Below are 16,810 nucleotides of genomic sequence, written 5' to 3' on the forward strand. Positions count from 1 at the left end.
ATTTGTCTTTGTTGGTACCTTATCCATAATTGCCTTCCAAGCAAAAAATCATACATAGGGATTTTACCTTTACACTCCATAACATTTTGTATAAATATGAGTTTTCTCCAATACAGGGGTTTTGTATATTATCCAGATTTGACAGTATATGTACCTTCCTTATCTTTTCAATTCCATTCATCCTCTTTATCCTTTTTTATTATTATTTGTTGTATTAGGTGTACAAATTCTTTTACTTGAGACAACTCTCACTCAAACCATTCTCTTCTCCATTTTACTTTCCATTCCCATTCCCATTCATTATTCACCCATTTCCTAAACTCCTTCATGGCTCTATAACAAGAGTAAAGTAGGAATTTTAATATTTATGGAGGTGTAGAAAGAAAGCATGGGTGTGAAAAGAAATCTCCCAAGTTTTGTTTATATTTGTCAAAGTTTTGAGCTACATGTTATGAAAATTCAAAAAACTCCACATAAATGAAGTCAACAAAACTGCCCCAAGTTTGAGAGCAATGAAGGCATATACTTTCTCTGCCTCCACCAACTAGCAAAATTCTGTCCTCCCCTTATTTTTTTCAGAACAATAATTATTTTGAGAAATATTCGGATAATGAGAAATCCAATTTGAACATACTTGGTTGAATAATGTTTAATATGATGAATTTCACTATAAATTTTATATCTATATTTGTCACCAATAATTTATGCATATATGCACATTCCCTGAATTTTCTCTTCATAGGAGTATCTCTACTCTCTTATAGTCTATTTGGAAAGAAGCATCACACAAAATGACACATAGATTCTTTTGTTTGACCTTTAAGTATTTGCATGCAACAACAAAGTTACAAGAGTTTTTTAAATATATCTGTATATGTGTACACTATAGTGCTGCTTTATAAAGTATCTTCTGTATAAAAGCTGCAACTTTTATATTCCCCATTAAAATTAATTTTATGTATCAATTAAAAGTAAAAGTATAAAGAAACTAATTAAGTAAAAATATAAAATGTTTACTCATTCCAAACAAAATCCCTATGTATTATACAAACTTTTAACATGCTATGGACAGTTTAACATTAATTCTACCTTTCCCATGCATAACATATAAACTATAGTGACTCTCTTGCACCCATTGAAGAGGTGCTAGTAAAGTAAAAGGGCAAAGAAAAATAACATGAAAATTTCATTTGACAAACTAGTTTGGAAACCAATACAAAGCATATGTATGAAGGAAGAACTCATCCTTTTGTTTTGAATTGTTCTCTTTTTACTTTTCTAGATCACTGCATCTGAAATGTGTTTGGTTGTTTTGCTTGTGCAAGCATTTCAACCACTTCTCTCATGGTTGGTCTCTCCACACTGTGTTCATGAACACACAACTTTGCCACAAAAAACACCTGCTTTGCTTCAGCCAAAGGAATGTGATGTAGCCTCTCATCAATGATCTTCATCACCATCTCTTTGTTCCCATTTGTTTGCATCATGATCCATTGCACAATGTCTAATCCATCTTCCCCAAAGTTCCCCACTGGTCTTCTCCCTGTTATGAGTTCTAGCAGCACCACTCCAAAACTGTAAACATCACTTTTCTCATCCACTTTCAATGTGTATGCATATTCTGCAACATAAGGAAAAACCAGTAAAAAATATGCAGGATTTCAATAGTTAAAATAGCCCTAGATTGTTATAATACACACATATATGATGATGTTAAATGTTTACACAAACAGATATATAATAATGTTAAATGGTCATTATCCATGTCACTGATTTTAGTCCTACATAAGAAAACACTATATTTTAGATTTTACATGACAGACACTGATAAATCAGTGATTGTCAATTGCCAAATTACCAGAAAGTAAGATTTTGCGTGGTTGTCCTTTGAAATAGGAATTAAATGTTGCAATAGAATGGTACAAGGTAAAAGGATCAAATTATTAATTTAACATGATAATAAATGAAGAAAAAGTGGGTGAGTTAAAGGAAGACTAGTCCAACATTATTTTACAGATAAAGGGAAAAGCTTCATTTTAATTTTCCAAAGTAACAAGTTAGATTTGTAAAAGATGACCAACTTGTGTCTTGTGCCTAAACTCTTCACGTTTCTTTTTCATCTGGGGTTTTGAGAAAGTGAATCATGGATCTCGATCTGAAACTTTGTGGGGGGTAAAATATATGCATTTGGTTAATGTGCATTGAGTGACTGTTACTGATATGAAGATGGTCAAAAAGGGAGGGCTGTGATTTGTTCTGGTTTAAGGGTTTGTAGTTTCAAGGCATGCAAAAAAGCAAGCACACACCCAGTTAGCGTGGAAAAAAAAGTGAAAAGAATTTCCTCTGTGTTAGTGGAGCCTTTACTGTTCAGTCTAGGAATCCACGTACATGGTGTTGGACACTGTGGTCCCATAAAAAAGACCAAGTATCATGCTACAGTGGCTAAGGAGGGGAAAAAACATTTCTGTACCCAAAAAATAAATGACAAGTGTATTTAACACATGAAAAATTTGATTTTAACCTTGGGAAAAAGAGCCTCTACAATCATTCTTCCCGTTGCATGCTAGCATTTTCACTCATTTCATTTGCCCAAACTTAGTTACTCAACAGCAATGTTCTCCAAAAGTTTTTTGGAGGGAAAAACTCTTACATGGTCTCATATTTCTATGTCAGTATGGTACTGTAATTTGAGGATTAAACACGTAATTATATATATTTTTTAGGAATTAAAATGACATGATGAGAACCAAAAGTAGATTTAGGTCTAAAAAATTTCAGCTTAAAAGAAGAGCTAATAAACTTTTCATGTTCAGGTAAAAATTGTTCAGATGATGTGTGCTAGCAATATAGTATGCAATATATTTTATTAAGTGGAGGGAGGGGGTTAGGTAATAATAATGTCTTCAACTTGAAGTGATGCTAGAAAATTTGACTGAGGCAGAAGATATAACTTGAAGTTATCAATCATGATTCTCCAATTATATGTAGTTGAATATTTAAAATAAGTACCTGGAGCAATGTAGCCATAGGAACCAGCAATGGAAGACATGCACTCTGATGCACCATTATCTTGCATGAACTTGGCAAGCCCAAAATCAGCAACATGAGCCTCAAAATCAGAGTTCAGAAGTATGTTGTTTGACTTGACATCTCTATGGATGATCAAAGGGGAACAATCATGGTGCAAATAACAAAGTCCTTTTGCAGCTTCTATGGCTATTTTGAGCCTAGTGTCCCACTTGAGAAACTCACCTCTTTTCCCATGCAACACTTCCCCCAAGCTTCCATTTGGCATGTAATCATAGACAAGCAAATTGGTCTCTCTGTTTGAGCAAAATGCTAGCAACCTCACAATGTACCTGTGTCTGATTCTCCCCAATGTTTTTATTTCTGCAGAGAGGCCATTGTCATGGGAAGATCCTTTGTTGATTCCTAAGAGTTTCTTCACTGCCACTTCCTCTCCATTTGGCATGGTTCCTCTGTACACAACCCCAGATCCTCCTCTTCCTATCACATTGCTTTCCTTTATGCACCCTATGATGTCCTCACTTCCATACTCCAGCTTCTGGAATGCTGTTAACTTCCATGAATTGGAGTGCCTCCTTGTCTTTCTACTCTTGATTATGGCCAAGGTTGCAAACACCAATGAGCACCCCAACAATGCCAATGCAAACAGGAACTTGAACTTCCCAGGGACACCATGTTTTGCACTCTTTTTTTCTTGAGACTCCAAAGTAGATGTTGAAGAAAGGTTGCATGGCTTGGAGTCATAGCCACATAGATGAGGATTACCCACAAAGGATGTGGAATTAAAGATTGAGAATTGCCCCCCCTCAGGTATTGAACCTGAGAAGTTGTTGTGAGAGAAATCTGCTGTAGTTAAGCCCTTCATGGTCCTAAGTTCCTTGGGAAGGCTTTGGTTTAGGTGGTTCCATGAGACATTGAGATAGTTTAATATGTGGATTTCAGCAATTTGAACAGGAATGGGACCTGATAGCTGGTTTTGGCTGAAATCTAAGTAGGTGAGTAAGACACAGTTACCTAGCTCAGGTGGAATAGTACCTGAAAAGTTGTTCATACTTATATCAAACTTGAGGATGCTTTTCAACCTCCCTATAACTGGTGGAATTTCTCCGGAGAATCTGTTTTCACTAAGCAGAAGAATTTGCATGTTTGGAAAATTTGAAATTGAGGCTGGAAGAAACCCTGAGAAGCGGTTGTTTGATAGGTTCAACTGTGCTAGTTTGGAGGGTGTGCTGCTCGTTGATTGTGGGAAGCCACCACTGAGATAATTGTTCTGAAGCTCCACAAGTGAAAGTTCAGGCAAATAGAGAAACCCATGTGGCAATGGCCCGGTTAAGTAGTTCTGACCCAAACGGACTCTTTGGAGTGTGTGGCATTGACCAAGATCCTCAGGCAAAGATCCAAAGAGAAAGTTCTTGAGCAGGATCAGAATTTTCAGCCTCTTTCCAAGGCAGAGAGATTTTGGCACCAAACCAGTGAGCTTATTTGTTGACAAGTCAAGCTCAAGCAACCTGCCATTCTGGCCAAGATTTGAAGGAATCACTCCAGTGAAGTTGTTCTGCCAAAGCTTGAGATTCTCCAAGTTTGGTAGCTCAGAAATGAAGTGAGGAATTTCTCCATGCAGCTTGTTTATGAACAGGTTCAAGACGGTAAGCTCTTGAAGAGCTGAGAACTCATCAGGGATGCCTCCTGTGAGCATGTTGAATGATAGATCAAGAGCTTTTAATCTAGTCAAGTTTCCCAGCTGGGGAGGGATTGAACCACTCAGCTGATTGGTTTGCAAGTAGAGAGTGTCTAACTTCTTCAGGTTTCCCAACTCAACAGGAATTGGACCTGTCAAGCTGCAGTTTGCAATGTCTAGATGAACCAGATTGGTGAGCTTACCAAACTCTGGAGGGATTCCACCATCAAACTGATTGTAGTATCCCAAGCAAAGATGAGTGAGGTTGGTGAGATTCCCAAGCCCACTTGGTATGAATCCTCTCAAATCATTCCCTGCAAGGGACAGGTACTTGAGCTGCCACATGTTTCCATAGCTTGGAGGGATTTCCCCAGAGAAGTAGTTCCCTCCAAAGTTCAAGTGCTTGATCTTTGGGAGATGAGTGACACCCAGAGGAAGTGAGCCATTGAAAGAATTGTCATAAGCATCCACCACTTCAAGCTCCTTTAGCTGGGAGAATTTCCAACTCAAATTCCCACTGAACATGTTTGCAGACATGTTGAGGAACCTGAGCCTTGGTAGCTTGTGGATTTCACTTGGAAACTCCCCAGAGAAGCCATTTCCCTGGAGTGACACACTCTCAAGGCTCAAGAGTCCTGTGATGGCAGCTGAAACTGACCCTGAAACATTCATATCTGATATGTCAATTGACACCACCGACCTGTTCTCATGGTCACACTCAATGCCATACCAACTGCAAAGGGACAAGTAGTTTGACATGTCCCAGCTTCTGAGAGAAGAGTTAGCAGCTCCAAAATCTTGCTTCATGGAAACAAGGATTGAAGCTTGCCTTCTCAGGGAAAGTTGAAGTGAAGAAACACAAACAGGACCAGCGAGACACACAAGGAACAAGAGCATGCAAAAGGGTACAAAACTGAAAGAAGAAAGGGTAGCCATTTGTGAGAGAGAAGTGGCTTAGAGGAGTAGAATATGAATGAAAGAAACCAAATACACCAGCAATTACAACATTTCATAGACCTTAAAAGGTTTATCTGGTTATACACTAACAGAATGATAAGATTAATTGTCTAATGAAGAGCATAGAAAGCTAGCACAAACAACACTACCAGCATCCAATGTTGTTGTTCTCTTTCTTTCCCTCAACACTTTTTCTTCTTCACATTCACAGCACACACTTACACACACTGCTTTGGTGTCATCTTTAGCTTTTAAAAAGCAAAAGCAAAAGTGTTGTTGGAGTAGAAAAAAAAAATTGTATATGGATAACCATTAACCACAGACAGATTCATCACCCAATTAATGTTTAGTGTTCCACTTTGTGTCGGTTTTTGAAACCAGTTTCACCATTTTCCTTTGCTTTTTCATTTCACATAATTTTCCTCTCTCTGATTTGTGAATGAGAGGGTCCAACATGGCAGCTGATTCAGATTTGGAATCTTCTTTCATGCAGCTCTAGTGACATGATTAAACCATCCATGGACATCTTTAAGTACCCGTCATGGTCTAGAATACAACTTTTACAACAAATTTAAGCGTTTTTTGTTTCTGCTCAAGGTGTGTGTCTGGAAGCACACTTCAACTTTTTCGTGGAAAAGCAAAAAGAAGAACATGGAGAAGAAATTGAAAGGGGTTCAATCATAACAAATCACTGTTGTGTTTGTCACAAAATCAAATGAGTTAGTTAATGCAAAAGTTGGAGACATTATGATATGTTTTGTTTTCACTTATCTATTATTACAATTTTTTATATATTTATTTAAATCTTTTAAAGTAAGCAGAAATTAAAACCTGTTTATTCTGATAAGTTACTTTCAACTGTTTATCTAAATAAGTAGACACATAAACAAAATAAGCATAAAACAACTTCTACTTTTATAAAAATCACTTTTTTTTAAAAGCACTTGTTTTCTGTCTAAACAAAGTACCCCCTTATATATCTGTTAAATGCGATGGATATTTAACTTGCACACACAGTTTTTAGTTTTCTATTATGGAAATCATAATTGCCCTCTATAAGTTAAAGTGCATGAGGAATCAAATTCTTGGATCTTGCACATGATTAGCATCATAATTAATAATTAGATGTTAATTATAAAAAGGTAAAAGTCGATTAGTGTGGTGTATATATAATGGATAGATTTTGTGGGATTTTGCTTCTGAAATGGGGATATGTGTAAAATAAAATAAAAAGTAACGTATATTTTATTATGGAGTATAAGTAAATTAGATTTTCGACCTACTTTAATTAAATCAACACTACATATAATTTTACTTTCTCAATTTTCATAATTTATTATGAGTTAATTACATTTTTGGTTTTTGAAACGTATGATAAATCTGGTTATAGTTTCACAAATTTTAAAATAAAAATTATACTTCCTCAAATTAAAAAAATACATATGGTAGTCTCTAAATATTAAAATTTTAAAACAATAGTTTTCTAAAATAATTTTCAATTTCTTAAGTTTGGTGTTTAGTTATCAAAATCACCTTTTTTTTTTTCAAAACCTGATCCAATGTAATTAAATAGTTGATTGCTACAGACGAATCAAGGTTCATTTAATAATAAAGTGTAAAGAGAAAAATCATTAACATGAGTGATCTAAAATCACCTTAAAATATGAACTAACGTAATTTTAAACAACTAAGGCAATCACTTTTTTACAAGTATCTTTAAATTTATATCTATCTTCTAATAATATTTAAACTTCAAAATCGATGTGTCTTTTAATGTGATACTATGAGTTTTTATTTTGATTCGTATACACTGAGCTTTTCCAAACATTTTTCTTACCACTTTTCTCTCTTTCGTTTCTTATGTGTTTTTTTACTTTAGGTTAAAGATTACTGCATTACCAACAACTCAAAAATGGCTAGAATGAAAATTTTGTGATGTTATTTACTTACCCCAATGTGCATGTTAAAAGATTAAACTTAGAGATTTCAAAATTTGGAAAAATAAAAAGTACACAAAAATATTTAATATAAATTAAACTAAAATTTACATCTGTTCATGAAATTAAAAAACAATTATTTACGCTTCTAGAGGGATCAAAAACAAAGAATATTTTTTTATAAAAACACACTAATTTTATAAAATCTATGAACATATTTAAATATATAGTATTAAAAACATAATATAAAAAAAATTATATAATAACATAAAAGTCCAATATACATGGAGGTTTTGAATTTTATACTTTATTTATTGACATCATCCAAACAAGGTTTCAAAATTCTAACTAATGTGGAATACAATTTTCACTATCATTTCATAAATCAATCGTGAAACCATCAAATCAATTCCTTTATGTATTTCAGTCCATTACAATTTGTAAATTTATTTTGTATTTCATACCATTAAAAATTGCAAATTTTGGATTATTTTAGAGAATAATTTATTATTTTAGAGAATTTAAAATTTCTATAACAAAATATGTTGTTTGGACAAATAATTTTAAATGAATATAAAATTCTAAAATTTTATTAGAGTAATTGATTTACTTAGAATTAAATAATTTTAAATACCTAAATTGATCGGACTAGGTCCAATTTGATCTTGATCGAACTAGAATTTATTTGAACCTATTCCAACTTGGCTAACATGAGTCAGCCTAACTCAAATAAATGTGGACTTATCCCGACTCAACAGAATGTGGTTATCCTGACTTGGCTCAACTTAAGCCTAGAAAGACTTGACTCAACTTAGGTCTGAACCAACTCTGTTCAACTTAGACCTAGGATGAATGATCTCAACCTAGACCTAGGCTAACTCGACTTGATTTAGAACTAAACCAACTTGGCTCGATCAAAACTCTGACTTACTTGGCCTAAGTTGGGCCAATATTGTCAAGACTCAAATATTGAGCTTGGGTTGACTTGGCTTGACTCTAGCTTGAACTGTCTCGACCAAGCTTGCATGAGCCCAACCTGATACTATCTTACTTGGATATAGTTTAATATCACATTTCATATCTTGAAAATAATCTTGTTTAACAAAAATTGAGAACAATAATCAAGATTGACTACAAAATATTGTCAATATTGATATTTGTTTTTTTTTTTAACAAGTATTTGATATTTAAATAGTGTTTTGAATTTAATGGTAATTAAACTACTTTATCTAAATAAAAAAATTAAAATTCACTAAATATGAATTCTCTTGTTCAAACAAAACATTTAAAAAATAAACAATTTTAAATGATATCAATTCAAATTCAATGTATTTGAATATTTTAAAAATTATAAAATTTCCTATCCAAACATAAAGTAAACAAATAAGAAAGTCCAACATTAAAAGCTTGTAAAGCAAAAATATTAGATTATTTGAACCATCAATTACATCTATTTGTAAGAATTAGTTAACTAATTTACATAACAGACTTGTTATCAATTCATGTAACAAGTTGTCTTCATACTTGTTTCGATAAAAAAAAAATCATTTAGAACTCAATTTAAAAAAAATGAAAATTACATAATTTATACCCATAAAACAAAATAAATTACAGTAAAAAAGGTTTATATATAAAAAAATATTATTCAAATTTATTTTATACAAGTTATTATCTCTAAAACGTCTTTCTTTATCCTTTTCAAGATTTGAATCTGTCATAATAAAACTACCACACAGAAGAACAGGTATAATATAAAAAATATAGTTTAGAGTAAGTATCTCTATGTGTGGGATTGATTGCATGTGAATGGTTGCATGCATAGGAAATTGTGTTGCATGTGTGGTTTGATGGACGAACATGACTCTCTCCTAGACTAAGATAGGTATGTTTGAGTTTCCTATGTGAAACTAAGTTTTTTGAGTAGTTATAAGTTTGGGGTGAGAGAAGTTAGTTAAAATTTGATAACATTTTAAGTCGTGATGGATATACATCACGATAGGATATGTAGGTACACTCTTTGGTTTTGTTTAAATTACTACTATATATTTAGAAAAAAAAAATATTTTCTTTCTCCTAATTTTATATATTTGAATCTGATGGTTGTTACTCTATGATATATTTGTGTGTAGTTGAAAGTATACAAATACACCACTTGACTTGACTCTACTAACTTAGGATCTTAGATTTGCCACTGATCTTAAGATATAAGATGTGACTTGGTTACGACCTGTAAATTTATGTAAGAAAAATTCATTGATGTGAGTTGTTGTATTGTATTTTGGAAATGTAGAAATATATGAATATGAAAGTTGTGAAATTTAAAATGATTTGGTACAATGGAAGTAGTTTTAAATTGTTGAATAGTTGTAGTTTTATTGTTGGTTAATGGAATATTAGTTTAAATTGTCTACAAAATTATTTTTAAGAGCATCACTTGGTGTCTCTTATTATTCCTTACCTAGTTCTCATCTTTACCATTTTCATTCTAATTTTAAACTAATTATATTCCTAAAACAAAATATTTAATAAAATGTGAATTTTATTAAAATCATGATTATAAACATTTATATAAAAATTAAATTTGGTCTCAATTTAAATTTGAAGAGAGACAAAATTGTTCCATTTTAAAAAAATTGGAACTAAATTGAACAAAAATAATGAATATAAGAATTAAATTGAATTAAAACATTAACTTTGACATGTGACACATTGTTGGATTGACACGTAGACATTTATTAAAAAATTTTTAAAAAAATACGAAATGACACGTGGTAGTCATGATTTATTATTGGTAACCATTTAAACGGCGTTAGCAAAAAAAATATCAAATTGAACAAAATTGACGAAAATTAAGACCTATTTGAAAAAAGAAATATTATGACTAAAATGACAAAATTGAACTAAAACAATTATATTATAACTAATGTTAGAAACTGACTTAAACTCTGATTCACTGACTAATTACTAATTTTTATTAGTAATAAAAATTATTTTAGATATCAATAATTTTTAATTTATAAAACTCTGATTCACTAACTAATAATTAATTTTTATTAATAATAAAAATTATTTTAGATATCAATAATTTTTAATTTATAAAATAGTGTATAACTTAGTAATATAGTGATTAATATTTTTTGTCTTTGAATTAGGTATTATTTAATGATTTTGTTTACAGTGATACTTGTACAATATGAAAATATATTATTTTTGAAAAAAAAGAATATTTATATTCCACTTTTTATTAGTTAAGTAGGCAACAATTTGAATATTACAATTATCAAAGATCATAACATTATATAACATTATAGAATAAACAAAAATGACATGAAACAGTTATTTTAATATTTTAAAATTTTAAAATTTTAAAGTTGATCTCATATCCATTGAGTTGGGAGTAGCAACCAACAAGGACAAGGCAGGAAGTGTAATAATGTGGATATAAGTATACATGAAATCAACCTAGGTCATCCCATAAACTCCACAAATTTTAATATTTTCTTTTGAGGTTGATTCATGTGGCCCCTTTTGGACCCTCTTTCCTTCTTCTTATTCACCACCTTGCACATGAATAAAGGACACTGTGTCCTATACAACAACAATAATGAACACACCCCATGCATCTCTCTCTTAATTACCCTCTCACTTTTGCTTCTTCTTTTTTCCATCTCAATGTTTCTTAAACCTCTCAATTTTAGATTCAAAATTAAAATTCACCCATTTTAATTACATTTTAATTACATTTTACAAGTATTAAAAACATGTTTAAGCTTAATTCATTTCTTCCATGGTCAATGTAAAGTGTTTATACTTTGTTCACACATCATTGAACATAATTTTAACTTAGACATTATGCATAATTAGATAATAATGTCAAAATTGGCAATGATCATACATTAAAATTACCCTTTTTCTTCATTTTACCACAATTGTTTCTCCATCATTATTACCTGCTAAAACTGGTGAATGCCACCGTGGCTGTAACCTGAGCTTGGCATGATCTATGCTTGAAGACAAAGCATAATAGTTGGAAGATTTATTGCTGCAAAAGAGGGTCCCACTCTGTGAATTCTTTGTTTTGTTTTGGATGGTGGATATTATGGCCCATTTCTGCCATCTGCCACTCAACATAAGTACTTTAGGTGCATTGTCTCTTTTCCTAAGAAAAATACACTTTCTCTTCACTTCAAGAATAGAGCAAAATAATAATAAATTCAAAATTTGTGGCAAAAGGCAAAAACTAATGAATAAAGTTGTGTGTGTGCAATAGAACAATGCATTGCATGGATCAAGTTTAGGTAGCACCCTATATAGGTGTGTGTACATTGAAAATTGCATAATGGAGCTTCCCTTTATCCACCTCTTGTTTTTGTGAGAGGGAGAAAGATCATGGTGGTGGTGGCACAGAGAATAAAATTATTGAAGTGTTTGAAATTGAAATGCATAGAAATCATGTTTCTCCTAACCTACAATAATCCTATAGTTTATAGGTCTTTGCTTTGTTATATATATCTTTACAAGGAAATGGGATCACCTTAATTATTAGCTTTAGACAACTTTCTTCACAAATTAGGGTTCGATTATTAGCTCTTTTGTTGTAAAAAAACACATCTTTTAAGTGGGTTGATATGTTTGGTTAGTTAGTTCAAAATCAAATTAGGGAATCATAGGTAATGATAAGAGAAACTATATGTGCATAAAGTTTTAATCATATTTGATTGGCATGCGCATGCCCTTTCAACATGTTTTTGTTCACAAATGTTTTGGTTTTTCATGAAAATATGGTCCATTGAGTGGATAATAGTTTGCACACCAAAGACATAGGAGCAACTTTTTGTTGGTCTTTTTCTAGGGTTTTGCACTCTCCAAGTTTGCACACATGATTCTCTTCCCTCTTTTATTTTTCCCTTGCAAACCTAAAAAAGTAGAGAGTGAAAACACTTCATCATTTGTTTTAGAAATGAAAAAAAAAATCTATGTTTGGTAAAGGAGTAAGAAAAAAGTGATAAAATGGGGTGATGATTAGGTTTGGATGACTTATTTTTATAAGGATTTATAGAAGAGAAAAAATAAAATAATTTTTTAAGTTAAAATTACTATATGTATCGATTAAAAAAATTAAAATTTAGATAAATTGTATGATAGATTTTCTGTAAATTAGTTAATGTATAAGTTAATTTTAATTTTTGAAAAAACTAATACAAATTTTTTATGTTTCTTGTAGATGTTTTTATGGAAAAAAACTTTAATATACCTATCAAATTAGTATATTTATGATTTGTTTGGACATGTTTCTTTAAAATTATTTTTAGGAAAGAAAAAAACCTTTTTAATATGCTAAAATTAATATCTACCTAAGTTTAAAATAAGAATTTAACAAAATTATATGAAATGACTTATTTAATCTTATAAAATAATTCATTTTATTTTTTATTTTAATTTTCTAATGTATATATAGTAACACTTACCAACTTATTTTGACTTGTTTTACGCAACCTACATAAGATAAATAAGGAAAGAATCAACATATTTCAATCTGACAACGTGCTTTTTTACTAAGATTTATTGGTTAATGGTCTCTGTGTTAATGGTAATTATATGATTCTTTTTATCATGTTTAAATCTTAGCTTTTAGATAATGTTTGAGTTTTTACTTTTTTTTTTTAGTTATTAACTTGTGCTTCTTTTTTCTACTTTTATGAGTAAATAACTAAAACTAAAGAATATAATGTATTGTATAACAAACAAACAAAAACTTATAATAATTTAATTAGTTTTTTTTTCCTCACTCCATTTTTTTTATTCCATTCCCATAATATGAAAAATATCAACAACCTATAACTGTCATGATAAATTTATATTATATTTTAATTCGTGAATTCCGAGTTTGGAGATTTATTCCCATGACCGTGTTACCAATTAACACCCAACAAATAATAATATATAATATATAGTTTGACAATAATAACCCATAAATACAGTATCTAGTCAAATAATATAATATATTCACCAAATCTGCTGCTACCCCATAATTCAGGAAATTATTCACACACTTATGATAATAATAAAAGAAAGGCAAAAATCTTGTGATAAAATAATATGTTTTATTTATTTTTTATATATTTTAGTAAGGTTCAAAAAAGTTTATAAATATGTCACAATACTACAAGGAGTATGCACTTCTTTTCATACTTATTCTGTCTTATTATAATTTATATTTTTACTGATTTGAACATGAAAGAATCCTGAACAAATAAATTCCTCGGTTTGTATGATCAACCTTTGTCCTAGGATCAACACTCATTTCTCTTTAAAACAATTTGAAATGTAATTCTAAATTATACAATTTAAAAAGTTGTACAATTCAGATTTCAAATTATAGAATTTAAAATATAGTTTTAAATTAGATAATATGGAATAATATTTTAAATCATGAAAGAAGTGATTATATATATATATATATATATATATATAATTATTTCCTTTTGGAATATTTGTTAAATAAACATTTTATTCATATATATTTTTAACTAGATTTTTAAATATTTAATTACTCTTTATCTTCATATGTTAAAAAGTTACAAGAAGGTTCTCATTTTTATTTTTGTTTTCTCAAAGTTTTAATTTTTTTTAAATTTACCCGGTTAAGCTATTTTTGTTAGTATTTTCCAAGTGATAATAAAGATGTCATGCGTCAGTTTATAATTTTTTTTTTTAAATTTTTGTTAATTCTTTGTATAAAATTTACTAATGTCCATGTGTGAGACCATTTGATATGAGACATAACATTGTTATATCACCGGTTATGATTAGTGTTAAATATTATTGTTTTGTATTTAATTTAGTCGTTAATAAATAAATATATATATATATATAATTTAATTGAATCTCAATTTTTTAAAATAAAATAATATTATTTTTCTTCAAAATAAAATAAAATTTATTATTTATATAAATAATATATTGATATTTATATATTTGTGTATAGTGAATCTGTTCATGATTTAATTTTTAATCTCTAAATATAAAACAAAATCAACTTCGTTAACACCAGTATTTTTAACTTATTGTTATTGTATTATCATTCTTAATTTATTGTGAAATTAACTTACATTTACTTTTCTTCTAATTTACTTTTAAATTTTATGTTTTGTTTAAATTATAAAATATATATATATATATAATATTCTGTCTTTAAAATCTATATTATAATATATAGACAAGGTGCAATTTTGTTTTCAAAATTATCAAAATGATTGAGATTTTCAAAAAATTATGAAAGTGGTGTGAAGGTGACAAAATTTCACTGTGAAAAAAGTCATATCAAGGTGATATGATTTTAGTTCGAAACATTTTTAAAGTTGAAGTCATGCAAAGAGTAGGCAGAACTTTAGACTAGTGCATTTTAAAACTTAAAGTCATATCAAATTGGCACAACTTTAGTTCAGTTTTGATAGAAGTCATGCAAAGTTGACACAACTCCAATTCATTGCATTTTAAATTGAAGATGTGTCAAGTTGACACAACCTTAGTTCCGTTTTGATAGAAGTTATGTTAAGTTGACACGACTTCAATTTAGTGTATTTTAAACTTGAAGTCATGTCAAGGTAACACGACTTTAGATCAATTTTGGTAAAAAACGTACTAAGTTGGCATAACTTTAGATTAAAATGCTCTAAGCTCAACTAGTGTCAACTTGACATAACTTCAACTTTAAAAATACTTTGAAATAAAATCATGCCATCTTAACACGACTTATTGTTGTTAATTTGACAAATCACGAACAAAAGAGCCCTTCTTGAGGCATGTATATTCACTGCCCTTAAAGACTTATCCGCGATGTGTTTCACAAGCCCTCTAGGATGAAACAGGAACTTCCTAGATTTTCTGAGGATCTAAGAACTAACAAGAAAGTACTCTTGAAAGAGTAAGTGACTCAAGATACTAGAAGGAAAATAAAGGAGAGAGAGCTTGAAGAAAGAAGAGAAAAGAAGGAGAGGTATGTTTCTGGATAGACCACCTATTTATGATGCTCTCGTGTGGGGATACGAGCAAGGATGTTCGTATGTTCCATGCTCACACCTGAGAGCTGCTGCGAGCGGGAAGGTTCGTAGCTGGTGGATCACGTGTGTTGGACTACGAGCGGGGAGGTCCGTAGAGTTGGGCTACGAGCGAGGAGGTTTTTAGAGGCAGTATAACATCTTGGTCAGATATTACGAATTTAAATAATACAATAAAGAAATATGAATAATACCTCATTTATTAAAACTTCATTTCCCAAAAACGTGGGAAAATTTAGAACATTTATTACATCAATAATGCGCGAAAAACTACAATTAAAAATACTCGCTTACAATATCAAAAGGTTTACAAAAATTATTTAAATCCATAAGCGATAACTAAAATCCATAAAACATAAACTCCATGAAAATGTTTCTCGTTTAGCCCCTCTCCGATGCTAAGCCTCACCAGAACCGCCTGCAACATCATCTGCTCCCGTGTAAAGGATTACACGATCATCGTCAAACACAAGCAGATAGGGTGAGCTAACAGAAACATATAATAATTCAAATATATATAAACATACATTCATCAAAGAAACTCCATCCTTTGATACAAAGCCACATGGCCACCACCATGTTATCCATGTTTTACGTCTTTAGATGAATACCTCAAGATACTTTTGCTGCCACACCGACAAGCGACAACTTGTAGAACACGTGCGGGAAACCTGCTATGGACCACACTCTGTAACACCAGGTGGAGTTTCCAATACGAACATCGTTCGTAATGTCCTAAGACTACCAAACTCGTCAGCTAACTATTGAGGAGGGCAATCTTCTAAACCCATCCGTACGAGCCACAACTTGCACACTCATACTGACAACACTCGCCAATCCGAGCCACAACTTAAGAGATGTCATTTTAAGCCACAACTCAAGGAATGCCACGTGTTTAACCCCTATCCCGAGCCACAACTCAAGAGATACATTACGAGCCACAACTCAAGAAACACTCTAGCAAGTCGATCTTTAAGGTATCACCAAAGCCTTGTAGACCACAAACATCCAAAGCAAACAAGCGTGCTACCCCTGCATTATCGTCTTATGCTGCTCCAGAGCCGCCAGGGGAAATCCAGTTTCAGGCCGTCTAGAGGAAGCCTCGTGCTGCTAGGCGCTGCACGTCCTAAGAGCCACTAACCTTGCAGACA

General features: G+C 31.2%; 1 protein-coding gene across 1 annotated transcript; it reads right to left on the reverse strand.

Annotated features, from left to right (window-relative positions):
• Nucleotides 1–1,003: 1,003 nt before the first annotated feature.
• On the reverse strand, nucleotides 1,004–6,275 carry LOC114188230 (leucine-rich repeat receptor-like serine/threonine-protein kinase BAM3). The gene is made up of 2 exons (XM_028076797.1): nucleotides 3,010–6,275; nucleotides 1,004–1,621 (listed from the first exon to the last, which is right to left on the reverse strand). The coding sequence occupies exons 1-2, from the start codon at nucleotides 5,639–5,641 to the stop codon at nucleotides 1,284–1,286; spliced, it is 2,970 nt and encodes a 989-aa protein (XP_027932598.1). The 5' UTR covers nucleotides 5,642–6,275; the 3' UTR covers nucleotides 1,004–1,283.
• Nucleotides 6,276–16,810: the final 10,535 nt, after the last annotated feature.

This window comes from Vigna unguiculata, chromosome 6 (assembly GCF_004118075.2).
Source record: "Vigna unguiculata cultivar IT97K-499-35 chromosome 6, ASM411807v1, whole genome shotgun sequence".
NCBI lineage: Eukaryota > Viridiplantae > Streptophyta > Magnoliopsida > Fabales > Fabaceae > Vigna > Vigna unguiculata.